Source organism: Nycticebus coucang, chromosome 6 (assembly GCF_027406575.1).
Source record: "Nycticebus coucang isolate mNycCou1 chromosome 6, mNycCou1.pri, whole genome shotgun sequence".
In the NCBI taxonomy this organism is placed as follows: domain Eukaryota; kingdom Metazoa; phylum Chordata; class Mammalia; order Primates; family Lorisidae; genus Nycticebus; species Nycticebus coucang.
Genome location: NC_069785.1, coordinates 42263640 through 42287383, shown reverse-complemented (window position 1 = coordinate 42287383; position 23744 = coordinate 42263640). Strand labels below are relative to the sequence as shown.

Below are 23744 nucleotides of genomic sequence, written 5' to 3'. Positions count from 1 at the left end.
TCTAACTTATCAACAGTAAGGACTGAATCTGAGTCCTCAATATGGTACCATCCTCAAAGGAGAACTACCAATCACTTGGTTACAAATTCATTAAATCAGATCCCTTCCACCCTGTGGAGGACAGCAATTCATGCTTCTTTTTTTGGGGGGGGGATGGAGTCTCACTGTGTTGCCCTTGGTAGAGTGCCATGGTGTCATAGCTCACAGTAACCTCAGACTCCTGGGCTTAAGCCATTCTCTTGCCTCAGCCTCCCAAGCAGCTGGGACTACAGGCACTCCCCACAATGCCCAGCTATTTTTTGTCATTGTTGTTTAGCTGGCCTGGGCCAGGTTCAAACCTGCCAGCCTTGATGTATGAGGTTGATGTATAACCACTGTGATATAGGCGCCAGCCAATTCATGCTTTTTAGGACTGACTTGTATCACAGGTCTGGGTCTGCCTTCAGGGGCCTCATATATCAGCTCCTAAGACTATGATAAATATTTACATCTCCTCAGCAAATACCTTTACTATCGTACAGACCACATTGCATTCTGGCTCCGTGTGTTCTTTCTTCATACAAAACTTCTCGAGGGGAGACTCCAGGTCTTATTCTTCATGAGTTCCCCATTCCTACTACAGGGCCAGACCACACGGCATAAACTTTATAAGTATTTGGTGAGTCAATGAATGAATAAAAAACTCATACAAATACCCAGATGAGGGATATAAGAGCATATGATTAGTAATTTGGTAATTTTTTAATTGGAGACACCAGATATTGTGAATTTTACATTTTTGGGTGCTGGTTAATTTTGGATTCCCATAAATAGTTTTGAGCTTTGTTCTGGGGTACAGTTAAGTTACTTAAAAACAGTTTGATCCCTGTTAAGCATAGTTCTTGCTTTTTTTGGGGGGGGGCAGTTTTTGGCAGGGGCTGGGTTTGAACCCACCACCTCTGGCATATGGGGTGGGCGTCCTACTCTTTTGAGCCACAGGTGCCCCCCTTTTTTTTAAGCTCACAGCTCACAGCAACCTCCAACTCTTAAGTGATTCTCTTGCCTAAGCCTCCCGAGTAGCTGGGACTACAAGCATCTGCCACAACACCCAGCTATTTTCTGTTGCAGTTGTCATTGTTGTGTTTTAGCAGGCCCGGGGCCAAGTTCAAACCTGCTAGCTCCTGGCACCCTAGCTACTGAGCTACAGGCGTTGAGCCAGGTCTTGCTAATTTTTTTATTATTGTTAAATGACTGTTTTATTTTTGAAGATTTTTTAAAAATTTCAGATTAATATGAGGGTACAAATAATCAGGTTACAGTGTTTGTGCTGTTAAGTAAAGTTCCTGTTTTAGTAGTGTCTTGCACCCAGGAGATGTGCCATATACCCTTACATTGTGCTCATTAGGTGGGAACACACTGATCTCCCTCCCCCCTTTCTTCCCTTCTCCCCCCAACTTGAATTGAATTGAGTTTTTCTCTCGTGTGGATGTGTATTAGTTTGCCAACTAGCTTAATAGGTCTTACTTTTGAGATTTGTTAGATGGGACCGAGCAGTGTTTAAACTAGGGCTAATGAATCCTCACTACTGATGCAAGACACTTCTGAGAACTGTCTCCAATTCTCCATAAATTATGAAGTTTTCCAGTCTGGCTAGTGGGGACAGGCCCTGTTCAGGCTGTCTGTGACTAGTGGCTACTCTTCCCTCCTATTGTTCTGGGTGGTTCTTTGCTTGATCTCAAGTAGTTTTATCACACTTAGACAATGAATCGTACTCTGTTGAACCTTCAAGAGGGGGCCTTTGCAGATTTTCAGAATTCTTTGTGTATCTTTTCCCTCTCCAGTACTCTGTCCTGAGTACTTTAGCCACCTTGGTTACCTCAAAGTCGTAGATGTCCCCTTAGCTCAGAGTCTGCACGGTTTCTCCCTCTCTGCAGTATATCTTGGAAACTCTCAGGGATTAACTAGGTGATCATGGGGACTCAGCCCATTCGTTTTTTTGTCTCTCAGAAATCACTGTCTTTTTTGGCCTGATGTCTACTGTCCTTAAACTCTTTTTTCCTTTTTTTTTTTTTCCCTGTTTATTTGGTTGTTTTCAGGCAAGAGGGTAAATTTGGTCCTTGCTACTCCATGTTTGCTGGGAAGGAAAGTTGCGTATGTACTTTAAATATATTTTTGTTCAAACCATGGAGCTGCAGATTAAAATTTTTTCATTTTGGGGAAAATGTCTACCATATATCCTATATGCAAAGCCAGTCCTCTCTGGTAAACCCATCAGCCAATATCAGAAAATATCTAATTTTGTTTTTCCATTCACATAAGTGTGGTTAATATGTATCCTGTGTCAACCATGGGACTTTGGGATTTGAATGATTAAATGAAGAGGGCACAGGACTGCCCACTTTGAATCTTCTCAATGAAGTTCTCTAGGCTTTGCTCTCTTGAGGACTTCCTCAAGCAGAAGGTTCTCAAGTAGTCCTTTTATTTGTTTTTTTACACCTCAGAGCAAGGTGCCAGAGTAGGATTCAGAATGAGGGAGACAGGGGAACTGAGAAAGTGAGAAAGTGAAGGTCAGGAAGGAGAAAGGGCAGACCTAAGGCTTTGGGTCCATCATTATAAGGAGAGGGAACACCAAGGAGGTGGCTTTGGAAATTGATTCCCTGAAAATGATCTGTGCCCACCTACCTTCTAGAAAGTCTTCACATCCTTAACAAGTGTGAGAAGCTACTGCTGGAGCCACTGCTGCTTCCTTCCTTGTAATAGGAGGGAGAAGTAAAGAGAGAAGCAGGCAGGGGTAGGTAAGTTGGGGCCTTGACACCTTGAAGGTAAGGAAATTTCTTTCTGAGGGCTTTGGTTTTCTTCTTGAAGAGTGAATTTTTCTGTCCACTGAAAATGGGGGTGGTGGCATGGAGAGGATCAGATGTTTGAGGAAGGTGGAGAAAATATGAAATAGTTATTATGAAGAGTGGAAACTAGTAACTAGAATGAAAACTAGCTAGGCAGATTTGCGGGTGCAGTTGAGGTGAGTATTCGTCATGATTGCTGAGCATCAGTCTGCTTAGCTGTGTGATTTTTTTCAGCAATTTTTTTTTTTTTTTTTTTTTTGTAGAGACAGAGTCTCACTGTACCGCCCTCTGGTAGAGTGCCGTGGCGTCACACAGCTCACAGCAACCTCTAACTCTTGGGCTTACGTGATTCTCTTGCCTCAGCCTCCCGAGCAGCTGGGACTACAGGCGCCCGCCACAGCGCCCGGCTATTTTTCCGTTGCAGTTTGGCCGGGGCTGGGTTTGAACCCGCCACCCTCGGCATATGGGGCCGGCGCCCTACTCACTGAGCCACAGGCGCCGCCCCTTTTTCAGCAATATTGAAGTTCTTGTTTGTTTGATGTTAGTGTGAATTTGGTAAAATGTGGATCTTTTCTCTATGTTGAGATATAACATGAATAACCACACAGAGGCCTGATAATAATTATAAGAGAAATTTATCAAGGTCCTTCCAGGCTCTCCTGCACAGAGTGGCTTTGGATGGCCAGACATTTACATAGCACACAGTAGCTTTCTTGGGTTTCTCCTCTTCCTGGCGAATTGAGTTACAATTTCTTAAGCATAAACACCTGCACACCTCAAGTTACAATCATTACTATAAACAGGGTAAGAGTGGAAATGAGGAGGAATGCCTGTTTTTACTATCCCCAGGTAAATGGGATCTTGATACATGGCATGGCATGCCAGCGAGCTTGCTATTGCCCCTATGTATTATCGAAGGATAAGATAACGCCACCACAGAATAAAAAATCAGAAACTCTCTAGACAACAGGTGACGGTTGTAAACCAATGTGTCCTCTTTCCTAAATCATTCACCTGCTTTCCTGCTCTGTCATGCACTGGGAAAAGGAATGAGTCAAAGGAGGGTAGGAGGTGCGGCATATAAATCTCTTGTGAAATGTCTCTTTCACAATTGGCTGAAGCTGGAATATTACCTAAATATCATAGTATGGGATATGCTATGTATCAGAAAAATCTAAAATTCTGCCAGTCAAATCAATCAATATCTGTCTAACATTGTCATTCTAAAAGTTTCCAAAACACCATAGCCATGGAAGGTTGAGTTTTCTCATGGTAACAAACTATACCAAGTTACAGATACACATATATATTTTTGTTTGTTTGTTTGCCTTAGAGATAGGGTCTTGCTCTTTTGCCCAGGCTAGAGGGCAATGGTGTGATCACAGCTCACTGCAACCTCAAACTCTTGGGCTCAAGCAATCCTCCCACCTTGGCCTCCCAGAGTGCTGGGATTACAGGCATGAGCCACCATGCCCAGCCTCAAGTACTATTTTTAAAACATACAGCACACATACTTATACACTGAAGGTAAGTTCACAAATAGGTGGCACAAATAGGAGAAATGACCTGAATTCCCAAGTGAGTGTTAATATAGTTCTATTTTAAAACATCTCCATGGAAAGAAACCATTTGTTGAATTTTGCAGGATAAACACGGATGCTTTGACTGGCTTTCACATGCCTCGCAGCATGCTTCTAAGCCATACGTGTCCAGGGCCATAACATTAATAAAGTGGACAGATCTGCTGAAACTCAAAGGATATTGAAAATGCTTTAAGTTCCACATTCCAAAGTCAGGGCTAGAGAGGCTGGCTGGATTACCCGCTGATGTGGGTTTCCTGCTGTTGGTTTGGGCCACTCTAGGTATGAGGTGATGTTTTAGATCACCGCTGGTTTCTTCCAGTCTTCGGGGCCTGGCAACATAAAGAACAAATCCAGTTGATACATCAGCTGCTATGCCTCATCTGCCTTCCTGTGGGGTTGTGTAAGCCTGTAAGAATGGGACCCAGAAATCCCCAAATAGGGCCCACTCCCTGATGCCCACCTACCCACCCCTCCACACTCTAACATCAGTGATCACGTTCAGGCAAAGTGTTTGAAGCTCCAGTCCCAGATACCAGTCTCTCCCTTTGCAAGACATGAAAGAGGGAGCAGATTTTTTTTTTTTTTTTTAGGTCCAGATACCTGCTGATCACACACAAAATTGGCTAGAAGAACCCAGGTTAGTTGCTCAGAAGCAACTAAGATGCTGGACTCTCTTTTGAGCCAAGGCAGGACTTCTGCTCATGCTCAGGAGGAAGGGTTCCCTTGTCCTCCCCATGGCTCATTGTTCCAAAAGAGACCAGGGCTCTCTCATCCTGGCTGTGTGATAACGAAGGGACATAGTTACCAGACAAGCCAGGACCCTGATAAGCAGCCAAAGGCCAGAGAGACTAAACACTACTTTGACATGAAGAGAAAAAGGAACTCTGGAGCAAAGATCCAAATTAGGTCCTAGTCACTGCCTCCCCTTCCAGAGTTTATCTTGACTGTCTTCTATCTCTTCCACAACTCCCATGTCTCATTTGGGTTTCTGCTCCAAATCTCATGAAGTAATTGGGGTTGGGAGGTGGGTCTCAATAACAGGAATGGACCAAAATAAAAGCACCTGCTGATTTGCCTCCAGCTCTGACACAGACTGTTTGGTCCTAGAAAAATCTCTTTCCTTTTCTGATAAAATGGCCTGATCAGTGGTTTTCAGACCATGTCCCTAAAGAGGTGGCAGTAAAAGGGAGGCTGAGCTGACTCTGTACCCCTACACCTGTGCCCCCCAGAGTAGATGCTTTCTACCTGTTCTATATATTGTGTTTCCACACAGGGTTCTTTGAAGAAAGGGTCCTGGGACCATAATATTTGAAAATTGCTTCTAGTAAATGATAAGGCCCCTTCTAGTCTAAGATACTTGGTCTTCTGAAGCCCAGCTCAAGTCATTCTTCCTCTAGGAAGCCCTCCTGGTCACCTAATCCTAGGTACTTGAACTCTAGCAAAAATGATGATGCCAGGCCATCAGTGACATCAGTGACCCATCCAAAGACTGGGGACCCTGACCTGAGGAGCAGCTTCAGACCACACACTCCCAAAAAGAGCAGGTCTGAATTCCTGCCTTAATTGGATTCTACTCAATCTCTTCCATCCCTTGGCACCTTTCCTGGTAGGGCCTCTCCATACACTGAGGCCTTAAAGAGGCACGCTCCTGAAGCCTGAGAACCCAATCAGCCAGGATGCCCCAGGGCAGCAGGCATCTCAGCAGATTCTAGAGGGAAGCAAAGGGAGATGGGGAGGACTCGGGGTTTTTTCAGACTATAGCTTTCTCTGGAGATGGGGATTTACTTAGAGACACCAGAGAAGGCAGGCTGGAGCAGGGTGCTAGGGGTGAAGGACCAAGACAGCCATAAGCTAGTGTCCCTGGGACAGGTAGCCAGGAGGAGACTGGGAGCTGTGGGGGTGGAATGAGTCATAAAACCACTCTGTCATTTATCAGGGTAAGTCAATTAACCTTACTTAGTCTCAATGTCTTTACCTGTAATTTGGGGGCAAAAGATCCTGACCAACTGCAGGCTACCCTGTAGTGAAGTAGTGAGAATCCAAGAAGACTGAAAAGGTACAGGGAAGTAAAGGATTATTATTGTTCAGTAACAGGGGAGAGCACCGCAGCCTGCTTCCAAAGGGGGACTGTCCTGCAATTTAGGAATGCTCTAAGGCTGACCATCCCTCCTTCTCTTGCTCCACTCCCAGAAACCATCTGTGCCCAGCTTGGAGAATTTCTACTTAGATTGGTGAGTGTGAGGAGAGCAGGGCAGACGGGGGCCCCAGCCTAATCCCGGCCCGGAAAAGCTTCCCAAAGACAGGGGAGAGTCCCGATGAGCCCATGAAAGGGGTGAGACTCAGAGGCTGCATAGATTCCTGAGGGCCCTCTGGTCAGTGAGGTACCCCATCAGGATACCAGTGATGGGGTCCTTAGTCTCACTGAACTTCTTGTCACTTGGGATGAATGAGGGTCAGGTCAGCCTCCCCTGATACCTGGAGCTACAAATCTGGCCTTCCTCCTTTCTAGAGGAGGGATCATGGTTGGGACTGTGGGCAAACAAGGCCTCAGTAGGTCACAAGCAAGTCCCCTGCCAAGACCCTCCCTACGGAATCCTCCAGATGTGAGGAGTAAGCAGCACCCAAATCAAGGCTGGAGCCTCTGGCATGGTTTAAAGTCCATAGCTGGAGGGAGAGACCTCTCCATGTAGACAAGGAGAAAGAGCTTTAGGGTCCAGCCTGCTGCTGCTCTGCCTTATCATCTGGACAGGGCTCCGAGCCCCAGGCCTGGCCTTCCAGGGCCTCCCTTAGCTGCTATAGCCAGATGTGTGGGTACTGTGCCTGAGCAGCCAGACATCAGGCAGATCTGGCCGGCTGTTGGGCACCATCACGGGGCTGCCACCCCCCACGCCCCCATGGCCCTTCCAGGACAAGCTGCTGTGGTGGGAGGTGGGCAATAATGGGTCGTACACCGTCTCCTTCAGCGCCAGCCACAGGGTATCCCGCTTCCCATTCATCTGGCCCCGCTCAGGTACTGGCTGCCCAGTGTCATCCAGGTCCTCTGGGGAGACACCCACGGAATCTGGTACACGGGCACTGGGCTCAGAGGTGCTTAGGCAGGTCTCATCGGAGACGCTCAGCCCCTCCAGGGTGCTGGCTGAGGAGCAGAGACCATCAGGAGGCTCTGCAGCCTTGGGCTTGGGCGAGTGGGCTGGGGCTTCTGGTGAGGCCTGCCGGGGCTCAGCTTCCTGCCCTTGGGAGTCCTGCCTGGTCCGGGTTTTGGGGCTGGGGCCAGCCTGCTTATAGGGGGAGGAGGTCTGCAGGGCTGGGCATTGGCTGAAGACTGCCTGGTGGTCCAGGAGCAGCTCCCTTGGGGAAGTAGGGGCTGGTGGGGGCCGGGAGCAGCAGGGACCATCATGCATCTGTAGGTCCTCAGATAGTACTGAGGGTCGGTGGGACAGCTTGCTGGTGGCTGTGCTGGTGTCAAAGCTGGGGCTCCGGCGTCGTGCCAGGGGCTGTAGCTCATATTGCTCTGAGCAGGACCCAGGCACCATCCCCATTGGCCCTAGACGTGGGTGGCCTGCCTTCTCCCCACCAGGCTCCCCAGTACCAGCGTCCCATGGCAGGTGGGCGCAGGGCCAGAGGATCTGTCCACAGTTCTTCTCTGGCCCAAAGAAACAGCACAGAGATTGGAAGAAGAAGCTGGCAAAGGCACAGCTGATGCACTTGACCATCATGAGAGTGATGCCCAGCTTGCGATAGAGTAGCACTGTGGTAGGCAGCATGAGCACGCCAGCTGCAAACAGGGCTGCAGTCCCCATTGCTGTGGCGCAGCTGGTCTGGCGCAGGGAGAAGGCCACACGGCTCAGGCGGTCAGGGTGTGGGCACAGGTGATAGGAGATGCAGTAGTTGATGGTGAAGTCCACTGAGAGGCCCATAGAGGCAAAGAGAAAGAAAGCCTCGGCAGTGTTAAGCTGCCACTCAAGCAAAACCGTGAGCCCAACGGACAGCAGTACAGTGCCTGCCACAGCTGCTACAGAGAAGAGGCTGAGTGGAACATTCCAGGTGCCCAGCAGCAGTGTGGCAAAGGCCAGTGCCAGAGCCAGGCCCAGCACGATGGGAGGCTCAGTAGTCAGGCTGTGCTGCAGGCTGAACAGCTCCAGACGGCTAGTGAACCAACCACCCCGGAGGCCTGGGGGTGCTGTGCCCAGCTCTGCTGCCAGCCAGTGGCTGACCTCATTGTAGAAGCGATGGGTCTCGCTGTAGTCTGGACTATACAGGTAGGTGGTCTGGAATTGCAGAACCAGGGCAGCCAGGCTGCCTTGGGTGTCAAAACGGGGTCCCAGGTCAAGGGTGCCATTGGGGCCTTGCTCCAGGGCCATCATCTTTAGGCAGTGCAAGAAGAGCTGTGGGGCCCAGGGGAAGTCTGAATGACCACAGCAGAGGTTAGGCCCCAGGCGGCTGCAGCTGGGGCTCTCCATCCAGTGCTGCAGAGTCTCCATGAAACACAGTGTGGGCCCACTCTCAGGCTGGGTGCCAAAAAAGCTCTGATTCTGGGCCTGGTGGCAAAGTGCCAGCAGCCAGCGCTGGGCCTCAGGGCTGCTGGCTGAGAAGGTAGGGTCACTCACCAGGGAGCTGTTGCTGAGGGGATCCAGGGGATCGCCAGTGTCCACAGGCAGGACACCCCACACCAAAACTACAGGCATGCGGATGGCCCTGTCCTCGGGCGGCTGCTCGAACAGAAACTGCTGGCGGTACTCTGCGTCATAACGCTCGAAGGGGTGGCTCCGCTGGAAGACCTGGCCAATGGAGGGGTGTAGAGTGGGCAGCTGCAGGCGGGGGCTGACGCCGGAGATATAGGCGCCCCCTGTCGCCAGCGCTGCGAACCAGCAGATCCAGATGTAGCGGAACTTGATGACGCCACAGGGCAGTAGGCGCTGGAAGAGCAGGCGCGAGGTGATGGTCACCGCCCTTCGAAGGATGCGGAGCCGCCGGTGCAGCCCCCGCGCCAGCCGCCGGGGCGCGCTGCCGCCCCACGGACCCTGCTCCTGGGGCACACAACAGCGTGCCAGATAGCGATCGTAGAGCACAGCAGAGGCGGGCAGCCAGGCCAGCGTGAGTGCCAGGTGCACCAGCACAGCCGTGCCCATGTACACGGCAAAGCAGCGCACGGCTGGCAGGCGGCTCAGGTAGCTGGCGTAGAAGGCCACGCTCGTTGTGAGGCCGGAGACCAGCAGCAGGTAGCCAAAGTGGTGCATGGTGCGGCCCACTCGAAGTGCTAGCCCCCCGGAGGGCAGCTGGCGCTTGCTGAGGCGCCATAGGTCGAAGAAGATGAGCGTGTGGTTGGTGCAGACGCTGCTGAGCAGGATGACGGCCGCCAGATTGACAAAGGGGAAGAAGGCCATGCGGAAGACCACTTGGTAAAGAAAGAAGGCAACCAGCAGGGAGCCCAGCACCCCCAGCAGCACCATGAGCGCAATGAAGAGTGAGCGCAGGTAGAGGGCGATGCCGAGGACAATGGCACCCAGGGCCAGCAAGGGGTACACCGTATCCTGGACCAGGTAGTACTTCAGCAGTTCCTGCTTGACTCCCAGGTCCATGCCAGTGACATAAGTGTAGTTGTCAGCGAGCTCCAAGGGAGTGGTTAGCCGGTCCAGGTAAATGGTCAGCATGGGAGCACCCTTTGGGGTGGGCAGGAAGAGCAGGCTGTATTTGAGGGAGGGCACCTGGTAGTCAGCAGTCTGGGGACTCAGAAAGTCCCTGTCAAGCAGAAAGTGCAAGAGTTGGTAGATGGCACTGCTCTGGGAGCACTTTGTGGGAACCTCAGCACAAAATGGGGGCTTGTCCTGCCCAGTTCCCAGACAGGCGGGCACCAGGGTGTGTCGGTGGTAGTAGACTGCACAGACCCGAAGCAGGGCCAGTATGCGGGCAGCATCAGCTTCAGTAGTGTCCAGGCAGGAGGAGCGATTGGAGAGCACAGCTACATAGTTGCCCACGGACCAGCTGGGGCAGCATTCCTTGGTTGCTGTATGCTGGCACAGAGCCCCAAAGTGGGCATGGGAGCGGATCTGCAGAGAAGAGAGACACACACAAGAGAAGAGAGCTCAGGGGTGACCCAAGGAGCCCCAGCCCTGTCTGAGGCCCTTTCACTTCCTTTCAGGCTGCCAGGCAGAGAGGGATTCTGACAGCCCAGCAGAACTGGCCTGTCTCAAAGCTGGCCTTTGGTGCATGGATTAGGTGCCAGCAGCTACATCTCGACTCCATCAGAGAGGAGCCTCAGGATACTGCCCAAGACCTCAGCCTAAGAGGCCCTTTCCTAAGGGCCCCTGTAGGTCACAAACCCCAACTCTGCACTGCTTAAGCCAGGAGTGGGAATGGAGGTGGCAGCCACGGATAGAATGGGGCCAAGGGTCCGAGGAGGTGGAAGCAAGCAATAGGAAAAGTAGGCCCATAGTTGGGCCATGCATGGGCTAAAACACTCCAGAATCAGGGTTACTGCCAAACCTCAGTCCCCTGCCTCTGTCCACTGGGCTGCTTAAGCCCTCTTAGGGCCCGGGTTGTTTCTTTTTCAGAGTTCATGCCTCCTTTTCTCTCCCTTCCTGTCCTTGACAACATGGCAGATGACATAATACAGAAAGCATCAGCCTGGGAGTCAGAGGTCCTGCTCTGCTAGTAACAGTCTGTATGACCTTGGTCCTAAGATCATGGTGACAACACAGTAACATTTACTGAGATATTACTATTACTAGTCATGCTATATTTTCCCAAATTCTATCTTGTTTAATTGTCACAACATCCCTGTGAGGAAAGTACCATTATCATCCCTATTTAGCATATGTGAATACCGAAGCACTGAGACATTAAAAAACATGTCTGAGTCCAGGCATGGTGACTCACACCTATAATCCTAGTACTCTAGGAGGCCAAGACAGGAGGATCACTTGATCTCAGGAGTTTGAGCCTGAGCAAGAGTGAGACCTGGTCTCTACTAAAATAGAAAATAATTAGCCAGCTCGGTGCCTGTGGTTCAAGCAGCTAAGGCGCCAGCCACATACACCAGAGCTAGTGGGTTCAAATCCAGCCCAGGCCTGCCAAACAACAATGACAACTACAACCAAAAAATAGCCAGTGGAGGGCGGCGCCTGTGACTCAAGGAGTAGGGTGCCGGTCCCATATGCCGGAGGTGGCGGGTTCAAACCTAGCCCTGGCCAAAAAAAAATAGCCAGTGGTTGTGGTGGGCGCCTGTAGTCCCAGCTACTTGGGCGGCTGAGGCAAGAGAATCGCTTAAGCCTAGGAATTGGAGGTTGCTGTGAGCTTGATGCTATGGCACTCTGCCCAGGGTGACAGCTTGTGGCTCTGTCTCAAAAAAAAAAAAAAAAATTAGCCAAGCATGGTGGGCACCTGTAGTCCCAGGTATTTGGGACACTGAGGCAGGAAGATCACTTGAACCCAAGAGTTTGAGGTTGCTGTGAGCTAGGATGACACTACAGCACTCTAACAGAGTGAGATTCTGTCTCAAAATAATAAAAATAAAAAAACACATCTGGGCTGGATGCAGTGGCTCATGCCTGTACTTTTAGCACTTTGGGAGGCTGAGACAGGAGGATTGCTTGAGGTCAGGAGTTTGAGAGTGGTCTGAGCAAGAGTAAGACTCTGTCTCTACAAAAAATAGAAAAATTAGCTGGGCGTGGTGGTTGTGTGCCTGTAGTCCTGGCTGCTTGCTTAAGCCCAGTAGTTTGGGGTTGCAGTGAACGGTGATGATGCGACTGGACTGTAGCTGGGGCAACAGAGTGAGACCATGTCTCAAAACAAAAAACAAAACAAAACAACAATAAAAAAAAAAAAAGCATATCTGAAGTTACATAGCAAGGGAACTTTAGAGCTGGCTTTAAATTCAGGCATCTGACTACAGAACACATATTCTTTTCTTTTCTTTTCTTTTAGGATAGAAAAAAGCAAAAAGTTGGGCGGCGCCTGTGGCTCAGTCGGTAAGGCGCCGGCCCCATATACCGAGGGTGGTGGGTTCAAACCCGGCCCCGGCCAAACTGCAACCAAAAAATAGCTGGGCGTTGTGGCGGGTGCCTGTAGTCCTAGCTACTCGGGAGGCTGAGGCAAGAGAATCGCTTAAGCCGAGGAGTTGGAGGTTGCTGTGAGCTGTGTGATGCCATGGCACTCTACCGAGGGCCATAAAGTGAGACTCTGTCTCTACAAAAAAAAAAAAAAAAAAAAGAAGAAGCAAAAAGTTTATTTTATTTTCTCCGACAGAGAAAAGAGCTTGGCACACAAAAGAAAGAAGTGCTGCCCCAGAACACGTATTCTTACCCAGTATCTTTTGGTAATTTGGATATCCTCATGTGAAGTGGGAGCTTGGGCTACTGAGTGGTTTCACACTGTTTTTAGCAGCAAATCTTTCTTTAGATGGTACAAGATATAGTTTTCCAGTGAGCATAACTGGATTGTCCCTGCTTGGGTTGATGGGGGCTGGGGCTTTGAAGCCCACACTGTCCCCTCCCAGGGCCAAGGCCTTCTTAATAGCTCTTCAGACACTTTTTAAGGACCTTTTGAAAATCCCCTGAGCTTTCTTCCAGCACGTGTGTCTTGGTTTTTCTAAAAACAGCCCACTTTTCCCACCCCATCCTGGAGCCTCTTACAGGGTTGGAATAATTTTCTAACTGGAGAATGTTCTTCCTCAGTCTACTTGGAAGTCCTGGCTCAGATCCCTCATGTCATTAGTTCCTCCCAAGTCCCTGATGCCTCCTAGCCAGCTCACCTGGTCCTGTTCCATGCGACACATGGAGTGGATGGCATGCAGGTTCCACAGGCTGCCCTCTGAGGTGGCCATGAACACCAGCTGTGCATAGCTCTTCTCTGCAACACAAACCCCTGGAGCTCAGCCTTTTGGCCCCAGGCCTTGGGCCCACCGAAAAGAAGATGTTTATCCAGGATTATATAAGGTTCAGGTTCTCTGGAACCCCAAACCTGTGCTTGGCTGCCCGATTCTGACCCCCTCCCTTTCACCTTCACCTTGACCCTACCTGGCTGGAGCACTCAAGTCCTGTCTCATCTTCCACCTATAATTCCACTTCCTTGGCTTGAACATGGCCAGCTGGCCACCTTCCCTTTCTATCTGTCCAATTTGTTCTGGGACTGTCTGTACTGTTGTGCTAGGTGGGGTAGGGACTATTGTTAAAGCCAGAATTTGGCAGGCTGCAGCTTACCAGGAGGGCCACAGAAGAAGCTCTCCTGCCCTCTGTCCTCCAGGGGCTCCACCATCCTCCGAGGCCGGACAATGCCTTCCTGGGGTGCAGAGCTCAGAGAGCTGTGGGAGCTTGAGCTGAGGTAAAGAGAATATCTATACCAAGTACCATTAGAGGTGGAATGCTCAGAGGAGGCCAGAGATTAGTCCCCAGGGAGCCCCAGAAAAACCCTCCAACTTGCCTTGGGGGAGGTCACCCTGTATCCCCTCCCTGGAGATCTTGTTCTTCTTTTTCCCACCCACAGTAGAAATCTGAGAGCCTGTTACCTGTTCAGCTCTAGTTCTGGGGAAAAGGAAAGCAGCTTCCTGGGCCCTGTAAGAGCCTGCAGTGCTCTCCAGACCACTAACTTGCGCCCAATGTCCGTGTCCCGAGGCTCAAAGCCCTGTAGGGAGGAGGGCAGAGAAGAGCAGGTGGGCAAGGAAGGAATTGTCCATTGGGACCTTCTCAGCTCTGCCTTTGGTTCCTTGAAGTGGGAGGGCAAGCCCATCTGTCTGGATTTTAGAATGTGACCTCTAAACCACCTCCCCAGCACTCTCTAGAGGTTAAGAGCTCCCATTGCTACCCTGCCCCAAGCTAGGCCACTCCAACTTTCTATCCCAGAATAAGCTGAAGTGGCCAAGCCTGGGGCCCCCATCCCTCCTTTTGGCCCCTCACCAGCAGAGGGTTGGAGAAGTCAGGCAGCCGGCCCCCCAAAAGTCCAGCCAGGGTGCAGAGGAGGACAACAGCCAGACATAGTAGCAGCATGGCCACTGGCCACTCAGCAATCAGCTGGGCATAGCTGGGAAAGAGGGAGGGAGCCCACATGAGTTGGTGTTGGGTATGATAGCAGGGCCTGGTGAGCTTAGGGTCCACCAGAAAGGTAGGTAGAGCAGAGAACACATGGAGTAGGGTTAATCTGGCCAGTCTGGTCACTCTAGCAGTCCAGGGAAGGCCCAATCGTACCTCTTTGGCATCTGGAAGGCCCGGTCCTGCCTGTAGAAGATAAGAAAAGATGCTTGCCAGTGTCTTCTTGTGGGGCAGGAGTGTGCAGGGGGAGTGGGCAGGTGAGGAATCAAAGAAAATGGCATTAACCTTGTTAGAGCTTTCCTACTCCCACATTCCAGTACTTACTTCCGGAGTACCATCTAGACAGAGGACATCCAGGCTGCCTCCTAAAAAAGGAGTCTAGAGCCCTGGGGGTCTGCCCCACTTTCAAACCCTGCATACCTTCCAGTGGCAGACAGGCTGCTGGACCCCTCCTTACCTGAGGCTGACCACATGGTGCTGCAGAGAGGGTGGCTTCCAGACCCCATCATGCTGTGAGAAGGTTGGGGAAGGGCTGAGACTGGAGCCCTGGGAGCAAAGAGCTGTCTGGTCCCCAAGTCCTGGCAGGGAATTGTTCCCCTGGTATTCCTGTGGTGCCTGAGGATAGATGAAGTGGGCAGGGACCAAGGGGCTGGAGAGACCCACAGGCTGGAGAATGGAAGTTGTTGTTGGGGGTCCTGAACAGCTGGAACGGTCCTCAAGGGGGCAGCTGTGGAGGGAGCAGCTTCTCTCCCGGCTTGCCTCAGGGGCCACAGCCTTGGTCTGGATGCTAAGAAGAGAGGAGGCAGGGAAAATTGGGGTATAGGACCATGGTGGGCCATCCCATGCCCCAGCATTGTTCAGTAAGACAAGATAAGGCCACAGGGCTCAGGGTTGATTTATTATTAGTCCTGAGGAAGAGGTAAAGAGGGTGGGGCTCAAAGCTTGCACCCTCAGCCCACCTCCTGGAGTCCATTCTCTCATTCACTCATTTACCCACGCTCTCAAAAAACATTATTGGACTAGGTGCTATGGCCTGTAATCCCAGCACCCCGGGAGGCCAAGGTCGATAGATCCTTTGAGCTGAGGTATTTGAGACTAGTCTGAGCAAGAATGAGACCACGTCTCTAAAAAATAGCTGGAGGTTGTGGCAGGTGCCTGTATTCCCAGCTACTCAGGAGGCTGAGGCAAGAGGATCGCTTGAGCCCGAGAGTTTGAAGTGACTGTGAGCTGTGATGCAATAGCACTCTACTGAAGGTGAAAGAGTGAGCCTCTGTCTCAAAAACAAAAAGCAAAAGCCATCACTAGGCAGCCTGCTACCTGCCACGCCCTGAGCTAGACATTGAGTGTACTTTTACATATGTGATCCTATTTACTCCTTAAAAAAATCCTACAAGGGGAGTATTTATTTTAAAGATTTGAAAACAGGTTCAGTGAGAGGTAAAGAGCTGGAGCATGCACTAGTTCTTCCAACTTGTAGTCCTGTGCTCTTCTGCTGCAGTCATCTGTTCCTTCTCTTGACAGACCTCTAGTGCATACCTGCTACATTGTAGTTCTCATCTTATAGCCTTTGAACTTTCTCTTCCCACTGCCTGTGATGCTCCTTCTCCAGATAATTGCATTTTTTTTTCCCTGAGACAGGTTCTCACTCTGTCACACAGGCTAGGAGGCAGTGGTGCCATCATGGCTCATTGCAACCTCAAAGTCCTGGGCTCAGTGACCCCTGCCTCAGACTCCTGAGTAGCTAGAAGTACAGGTGTGTGCCACCATGCCTGGCTTATTTTTCTAGAAATGGGCAGGTCTTGCTATGGTATTTAGGCTGGTCTTGAGCCCTGAGTCTCAAATGATCCTCTTGCCTCAGCCTCCCAAGTACTGGGATTACAGGTGTGAGCCACTGCATTTGGCCCATGGCCCTCTTTTTGATTCTGGTCTTGGTTCAACTGTTATCTCCTTGGAGAAGCCTTCCTTGACTACTCTCACTAAAACAGTCACCCACCAGCTCTCTATCTTCTTATTTTGCTTTATACTTTTTCAGGGCATTTGCCGCAACCAGATACTATGTTCCATAGTTGTCATGTTTATCGCCTGCGTTTCATATGGAATGTGAGTGCCAGGGGCCAGGTACCTTTGTTCATCTCCAGTGCCTTGCACACAGGAGGCGCTCTAGAAATGTTTGTTGAATGCTAGGCTGGCTGCTAATAGTGATGCTAAGACCAGTCCATGCCTTGTACGCACTCACAGCAGTTGGGAGATGTTGGCAGTCCCACATGCTGAGTGCTATGAGAGAGGAAGTCACAGTGTGCTGAGGGAGCCCAACTCTGACGGGGTGGAGGTAGTCAGAGAAAGTGTGCAAATGCAATTGCTGCCTTTCTACCAACCCTGTCGTGGGCCATGCATGGAGCAGAAGATTTGCTTTGCAAGTGTGTGCACAGTTGGGAGAGGGAGCTGGGATCTCCCTCAAGGAACTTGCCCAGAAAGAGTAACCAATAGATTCCTGTCCCAGAATTATGCATCAGGCCGATACTCTGAGCACGGACCCAGCCCCACTCCTAGGGTGTAGGGTGAGGTGGAATCTCAGTCCAGGGGCAGGATTGCCAAATCCAGGACAGGAAATGATGGCCACAGAACAGAATGTCCAAGGGTGTGGAGGGTTCCCAGAGTGGTTCAGTGCTAGGCAACCCTGGCAGAGCCCTGTCTCCTTCCTCCTGACCATTTGCCTGGTTCACTGGAACTCCAGAGTTTGTATAGCTTCCATGGGAGAGCCAGATCTGTGTGAGCCAACCCTGAATTCCAGTCCTGGCTGCTGCACTACTGAGGGGGCCATAGCCAGAGTGGCCTGGCTTTGGTGGCAGATAGGCATTGCCTATGGAGGCTGAGTTATTCCCAGAGCCTAAGTAGATAACTTGAAAAGAATAGACAAGCTCTATGCTCTTCTTCCCAGGATGGCTAGCTGGCCCAGTAGTATGGGAGATGATAACCCTTAGGCTAGGGGTAAAATGGGGGAGCAGTGGAGATAGACTCCTGGCTCCAGCACCGTTTGGTTCTGGGGTCTTGGGAAAATGCACAATTCTTGGAACATTGGCATCTGTGTCCAATGAGGATATAATGTCCACCTTTTAGTTTGGTCTGACAATTAACTGATATAACATATGTGAGGTGCCTGGCATGGAACGTAGAATGTGGAAGACACATGTGCTTTCCTGTCCCTTCGCACACTCATTGCTGGAGGGGGCATATACTTTAAGAAGTATATTTTTGTTTATAATTTGCCCTCTTTTGGAATCTCAGATAATGTATCTCTATTTTAGAACTTCTCACACCTTGAGAATCTCACTACATATATGATCATAAATACTTTCCTTTTTGTTAGCCAAAAGCTGCATTAAGGCTGGGGCATGTTGTAATCCTAGTTCTGTGGGAGGCTGAGGCAGGAGGATCCCTTGAGCTCAGGAATTTGAGAGTAGGCTGAGCAAGATGGAGACCCTATCTCTACTAATAATAGAAAAAATTAGCTGGTCATTGTGAGTGCCCACAGTGCCAACTACTAATGAAGCTAAGGCAGGAGGATCACTTGAACCCAGGAATTTGAGGTTGCTATGAACTACACTGATGCCACGGCACTCTAGCCAGGGCAACAGAGTAAGACTCTGCCTCAAAAAAAAAAAAATCTGCATCAAAATTTGATCTCGTGATTTAAATCACTGATATATATATATATTTTTTTCTAACTCAAAATTTAGAAAAATATATTCTAAAGCAAGACCTCAGATGACCATAAAGTTAATGATGTAAGTGACCAATGTCCTGGCAGACAAAAGACCTGTAGGACTAATCCTTGTGAGCCAAAGAGAACCTGAATAAACGCCCTGAGTTATGTGTGTAGGTGTGGACATCTATTTTTTTTTTTTTTTGAGACAGAGTCGCAGTCTGTTGCTCTGGGTAGAGTGCCATGGCATCAGCCTAGTAACCTCAAACTCCTGGGCTCAAGTGATCCTCCTGCCCCAGTCTCCTGAGTAGCTGGGACTCCAGGTATCCACCACAATGCCCAGCTAATTTTTTTCTACTTTTAGTTGGGGTCTCACTCTTGCTCAGGATGGTCTCGAACTCCTGAGCTCAAGGGATCCTCCCACCTTGGCTTCCCAGTGTGCTAGGATTACAGATGTGAGCCATCATGCCCAGCCAGACATCTACTTTTTTAAGGTTTTAATTCTGCAGGTCTTTTTTGAGTACCTGTCATGTGTTCTGTGCCTGCTTTAGGTCTTGAAGGCATGAAGATTATCCATCAGCCTTGGTCTTTCTTTTTAGAGCAGGGCTTGCCTTGCAGGGGTCATGAAAGTAGGGCATCCTGGGTAGAGGTGAGGAGCCTATTCCAGCTGCCCTGGCCTTAGGGAATGGAGCACTGTGCTTGTCCTAGAAGCCAGGCCTCCACTAGAAGTGTCAGTTTCTTTTAGATTGAGTGAAGCCAGAATTCCAAGAGGTGCTGGAGAAGAGTGGGAACAGTCTTCCTTTATCAATCTGCCATATCCCTTTTCTTAGCTGGCTCCTGTTGAGGAGAGGTTCTAGTCTCCACCACTGGTTTGCTTCTACTGCAGTCTCCCTGGCTCCAGTTCCTTCGCTTTGACCCATTCTCTTCCTCTCCAGGGACTTAGGATCAGCTTCTCCCAATATCACCCTTCTTGACTGCTCACCACCATCAGTGTGACATAATTTGAAACCTTCCACATTCCTACTGCAGTAGAGCCAGGCCTTTGTCTTTTTTTTTTTTTTTTGTAGAGACAGGGTCTCACTTTATGGCCCTCGGTAGAGTGCCGTGGCCTCACATAGCTCACAGCAACCTCCAACTCCTGGGCTTAAGCGATTCTTTTTGCCTCAGCCTCCCGAGTAGCTGGGACTACAGGCGCCCGCCACAACGCCCGGCTATTTTTTGGTTGCTGTTTGGCCGGGGCCGGGTTTGAACCCGTCACCCTCGGTATATGGGGCAGGCGCCTTACCAACTGAGCCACAGGCGCTGCCCCAGGCCTTTGTCTTAACCCTCCCATGAGAAGAGCCAAATTCAACTTTTCTCAGAATTAAAAGCTTTCTCCTGCCAGCTCCTGCTGCCTTCTGCTCTCAGGAGACCCAGTAATAACAGGAGTTAAGTACCTCAGGCCTCCCTTTCCCAAGGGATTTTCATTCTCACCCTCTCAGTTCAATGGCCATGACTAAGATGAGTAACTTCCTGGGCTGCCTGCCTGGTCCTGTGAGCCCATATGCCAAGTGACTGGAGCAGGCAGGCAAGGGGAGTAGAAAGTGGTGACAAAGGCCTCACTGAAGAAGCCATCCAGCAATCCTGGCCTGACTGGCAGGGTCCCAGACACAGAGCCCCAACTTGGGACCCTAATAAGTGGCAAATGTATATGTCCATTAACCATGCCCCCAAGCTCACAGATACACAGCCAGGTGGATGTCCATGTAATCCCACAGAGTGGCCAGGACTGATAAGGAAGCCGCTCATACCACTAGGAAAACAAAAAGGTAATTTCAAAAACACAAAGAATTAACTATTTCAAATTTCTCTGTAGTTAATACATTTGTAAAGGACTGTAAGAATGTGTGTGTATACACATGTATATGTGTATGTCTTAATCTTATTCATTGTGTATCTATTCCCACTGTGCAACTTAGCTTACAGAAGCAAGCATATTTTTGTTTCTTCCTTGAATTGCATATGCAAGTCCCTGTGCTTGATTAGTCCCCATGGTCTCTGGGGAAGTGTAGAGAGGGGCTGGAGGTCCCAGAGAGTTTCTAGAAGACAGCAAGTAGATCCTATGCCCAGGGGAAACAAGCAGACAGGATAAGGCTGACCCTTGGCAAGATATCTGAGATAGCAAAGGACTCTCTGGCCCCTTCTAGGGATGCTCCTGGCCCCAAGCCCCTGCCCTGCCCTGTTACTGCCCCATGCCTGGCTTCTTGGCTAAGCCATAGTCCTAAGCAGGCCGCTGGCCTGGGGAACACACCCACCCTGTGGCTCTGTGCCTTTCAGCCTAAAAGATGGCTAAATCTATCCAGCTGATTTGTTAACAACAGAGGAAAGAAAACATCTCTCTCCACTTGTGGGGCTTTCTTTTCCCTTTGAGGTACAGAATGTATTTAAATTTAACTGGGGCAGTCTGGAGACAACGTGTCTATCTCTGTTTTTTTTGCTACCAAAAATGCCTTTTATTTCAGTCCAGGCAGGAGAGAGGGAGTAGGAGTGTCATGTCAGTGGAGGGATTCTGGGGGCAGCATAGCCAGGCAGGACACAGAAATTACGCCATATTGCTACCTGGCTGGGCTGTTCCCTCACACATATGGTGAAGGAAGGGAGAGGAGAGGCACCGAGATCTGGACCCTCAGCAGGAAGGTGTCCATCCTGTCCCACCAGTCTGGGGCTCCTTCAGGAATGGTACAGACCAGCCAGCTGTGTCTTAGACCCTTCCCACCTTAGCATCTCCAGAGAGTGCCAGTGGCTGCCATTTGGGTGACTTGAACACGCGCATACACAGCTGGGGGCCATACTGGGCAGGCAATCCACTGACAGTGACGGACAAAGACAGTCCCTGACGTGGCTGCAGAATGCCAGCCTTCCCCATGACACCCGCCTTGGCAAGCTTCCCATTCACGTACACACGCACCCTCCTGCACACTGACACGCAGAAGCCCAGACTGAGGTTGCTGCGGGCTTGGCGCTTCCAGAGAAGATGCAGGGGCAGAGCCTAGAGGGAGGGGCTCAGGAGGCTATAGGAACGCAGGCCTTAGAGGAGATGTAGGAACAGTGTGAGTGGGACAGGTCCCCCACACCATGAGGGCGGTGGGAGATGACACTAAAGGGTGTCGGGGGCCAAGGAATTTGACCCGGCAGGATGAGGGCGTGGCGACAAGGTTCGCGAGCGGGATCGGGGAAGAGCCTCTGGGAGGGGTGGGATAATTAATGGGGTGACATATAGAGGCTACTGGGGATACCTGGGGTGGGGAGGCTAGGAGGGTCGGTGAGCTGGGTCTGCGTAGCAATCCGCCCTACCTCTCCGGGGAGCTGCCATCTGGGGCCAAGAGCTCCCCGTCCGGCCGTTGCTCCCCTTCCGGACCCGAGCCGGGAGCCGGACCGCTGTTGCCGCCGCTGCTGCTGCTGCTAACACCGTCCATGCCCGTGGGCGGCGCCGCTGTCCGGGCGCTGGTGCTGAAGCCGCGGCGGCGGTGGCTGTGGTGGCGGCGGTGGCAAACTCTTGCGCATGCGTCTGCACCAAGCGGGACTGTCGCTGGGCGGGGCCGAGGAGGAACCCAGCCAATGGACGCGGCGCTGAGGGGCGGGGACTGAGGCTTGCTGCAGGGTCGAGGCGCAGAGCTGGAGGCTCACGGCCTGGATTACTGCGGGTTTAGGGGCGTGGGCCCCACCACCCTGGTAGAGTCTGAAAGCTGGTCTTAGGATTCTGGCCGTCTGACCCTTCCTGGGGTCCTCGAGGGACCAAAGAAGCACAGGCACAGATTGTCACAAATTGAAATGTAGACTCTTCATTTGTAAAGGGCGCATCTTCACGTCTGCACTTTACAGCGCTGGACGCTGAGGTCGAGAGGAGAGGACGGATGACTTTAGTCCTACATTTCTCTGGACTCCGCTCAGCGCCCTCCTGTCTTCCCTAGAGGGTCTAGGCATATGCTCATATTGGGTCTTTCTTCCCATCCGTACGGACTTGGACCTGAGCCTGGGTCTGCACCCTTCAGATGTGGAGGCCCAACTCTGTTATTCAAGAGCAGAGTATGGTGGAGGAAGAGAGACACTCAGACCACCTCCACACCTCCAGTTCATTTTTTTTTTCTTTTTGAGACAAAGTCTTACTCGCCTGGGCTAGAGTGACACGGCCTCAGCCAACCTCAAACTCCTCTTGCCCCTGCCTTCTGAGTTGCTAGGAGTATAGGCACCTGCCATCGCCCAGCTAATTTTTCTATTTTTAGTAAGACAGGGTCAGACTCTTGCTCAGGCTGTACTCCAGCTCCTGAGCTAAAGTGATCCTTCCACCTCAGCCTTCCAGAGTGCTAAGATTACAGAGTGAGCCATCACCCCTGGGGGCCAGTTCCCTTTATAGTCACCCTTACCCCCCACATCAGCCTGGGAGGTACCCAATAGCCACTCACTCCAGGGCACTTGCTGGCTCCCACATCAGGAGTAGCTGTGAGAAAGGGGAAAATGGAGCACATTTGGTTGGGAGTGATGGACATAATTAGAAGACTGGCAAAAGTAGAATACTGACAGTGTGTGAGCAGCCTCAGAGTAGGAGAGTGGAGCAGGCTCAGGACGTGGGATTTGGTTAGGTAGGAAGGGTTTCACAGCAAGCAGGCTGTTCAGGGCTTGTTGCATGGGCAGGGAGGTAGGTACATTGGCTGAAAGTATGGGGCTGGGGAGAGAGTCAGAACCCAGGAGTGTTTGAACTATATCCCTAAAATGTGTGCCAATGCCAGTCTATGCAAGGCACAGGTCTTAAGGGATGGGGTGGGAGAATTTAGAGGTATATAAATGATGAGTCTTCATGGAATAGCTTACAATTTGGTAGGAGAGATAAAGGGTAAGCCCATATATACCCACTGGGCAGAGTATGGTCAGGCCCACGAGATGGGCCTGTGCAGCTCGCTGTGAAGAAGGCAGCACTGTACAAAGAGACCGCTCTCTTTCTAATGGGCCTTGGGAAAGGCTTTATGGAGATGGTGGAGCTTCAGCTGAGTTGGAAGGAAGAGTAGGCTTTGAAAATGTGGAGGTGGGAGAGAGGGAAAGCATTCCTTACCTGGGCTGTAGGTCAGGGAACTATGTAAACAAAGTTAAGGAAATTGGAAAGTTCGATGTATTTTCAGGGAATGGTGAGAAATCCATCTGGACAGTTGGGAGTCATTGAAGGCTTCAGATCTACAGAGTGAGATACATAAGCTGAGACCTTGGAAGGCCCACTAGATCTGGGTGTACAGGATGGGTTAGAGATGATGAGGTCACACTGGAGGCCGCATGATGAGAAAAGGCAGGAGTGAAAAGGAAAAGAGAGGTGACCTTCTACAGCCATATACAGTGAGGACCACTGAACCAAGCTTCTGAGAATGCTAGGCGAAGTGCCTTAGTTTCACAACTAGAGAATTCAGAGACAATAAGGCCCTCTGATCATTAGGTTGTATGTGAAGAAAGACCCAGCTCATATAAGAATATAACATGGCCTCCAGGAGGCTGTTTATTAGGAAAAAAGATTTTGGTTCCTGTCCCCATGCAAGGTCTGCAGAGCAATTCACTCAGGCTACCCATATTGTGTCTTTTCTTATTCCTCAGT

The 23744-nt window shown here is 50.6% G+C and overlaps 1 protein-coding gene across 4 annotated transcripts; it reads right to left on the bottom strand.

Moving 5' to 3' along the window:
* Positions 1-3438: 3438 nt before the first annotated feature.
* DISP2 (dispatched RND transporter family member 2) lies at positions 3439-23497 on the bottom strand. 4 transcript variants are annotated; one of them, XM_053595312.1, is made up of 10 exons: positions 21464-23497; positions 14885-15214; positions 14584-14613; positions 14296-14419; positions 13908-14023; positions 13603-13736; positions 13155-13252; positions 7355-10452; positions 6381-6453; positions 4561-4734 (listed from the first exon to the last, which is right to left on the bottom strand). In XM_053595312.1, exons 1-10 carry the CDS (start codon positions 21583-21585, stop codon positions 4705-4707), a joined length of 4155 nt encoding a protein of 1384 aa, XP_053451287.1. In that variant the 5' UTR covers positions 21586-23497; the 3' UTR covers positions 4561-4704. The 4 variants fall into 4 exon arrangements, with proteins under 4 accessions (XP_053451284.1, XP_053451285.1, XP_053451287.1 ...); XM_053595309.1 differs by lacking the exon at positions 6381-6453 and having other exon boundaries at positions 3439-4734; XM_053595310.1 differs by lacking the exon at positions 6381-6453 and having other exon boundaries at positions 3439-4734; positions 13603-13718.
* Between the last annotated feature and the right edge of the window lie 247 nt (positions 23498-23744).

Coding starts and splice junctions, on each gene's coding strand:
- DISP2 (XM_053595309.1), bottom strand. CDS start 21,585: ATGGACGGTGTTAGCAGCAGCAGCAGCGGCGGCAACAGCGGTCCGGCT. Junction 15,215..21,463: donor GATGGCAGCTCCCCGGAGAG/GTAGGGCGGATT, acceptor CTCTCTTCTTAG/CATCCAGACCAAGGCTGTGG. Junction 14,024..14,295: donor ACTTCTCCAACCCTCTGCTG/GTGAGGGGCCAA, acceptor TCCTCCCTACAG/GGCTTTGAGCCTCGGGACAC.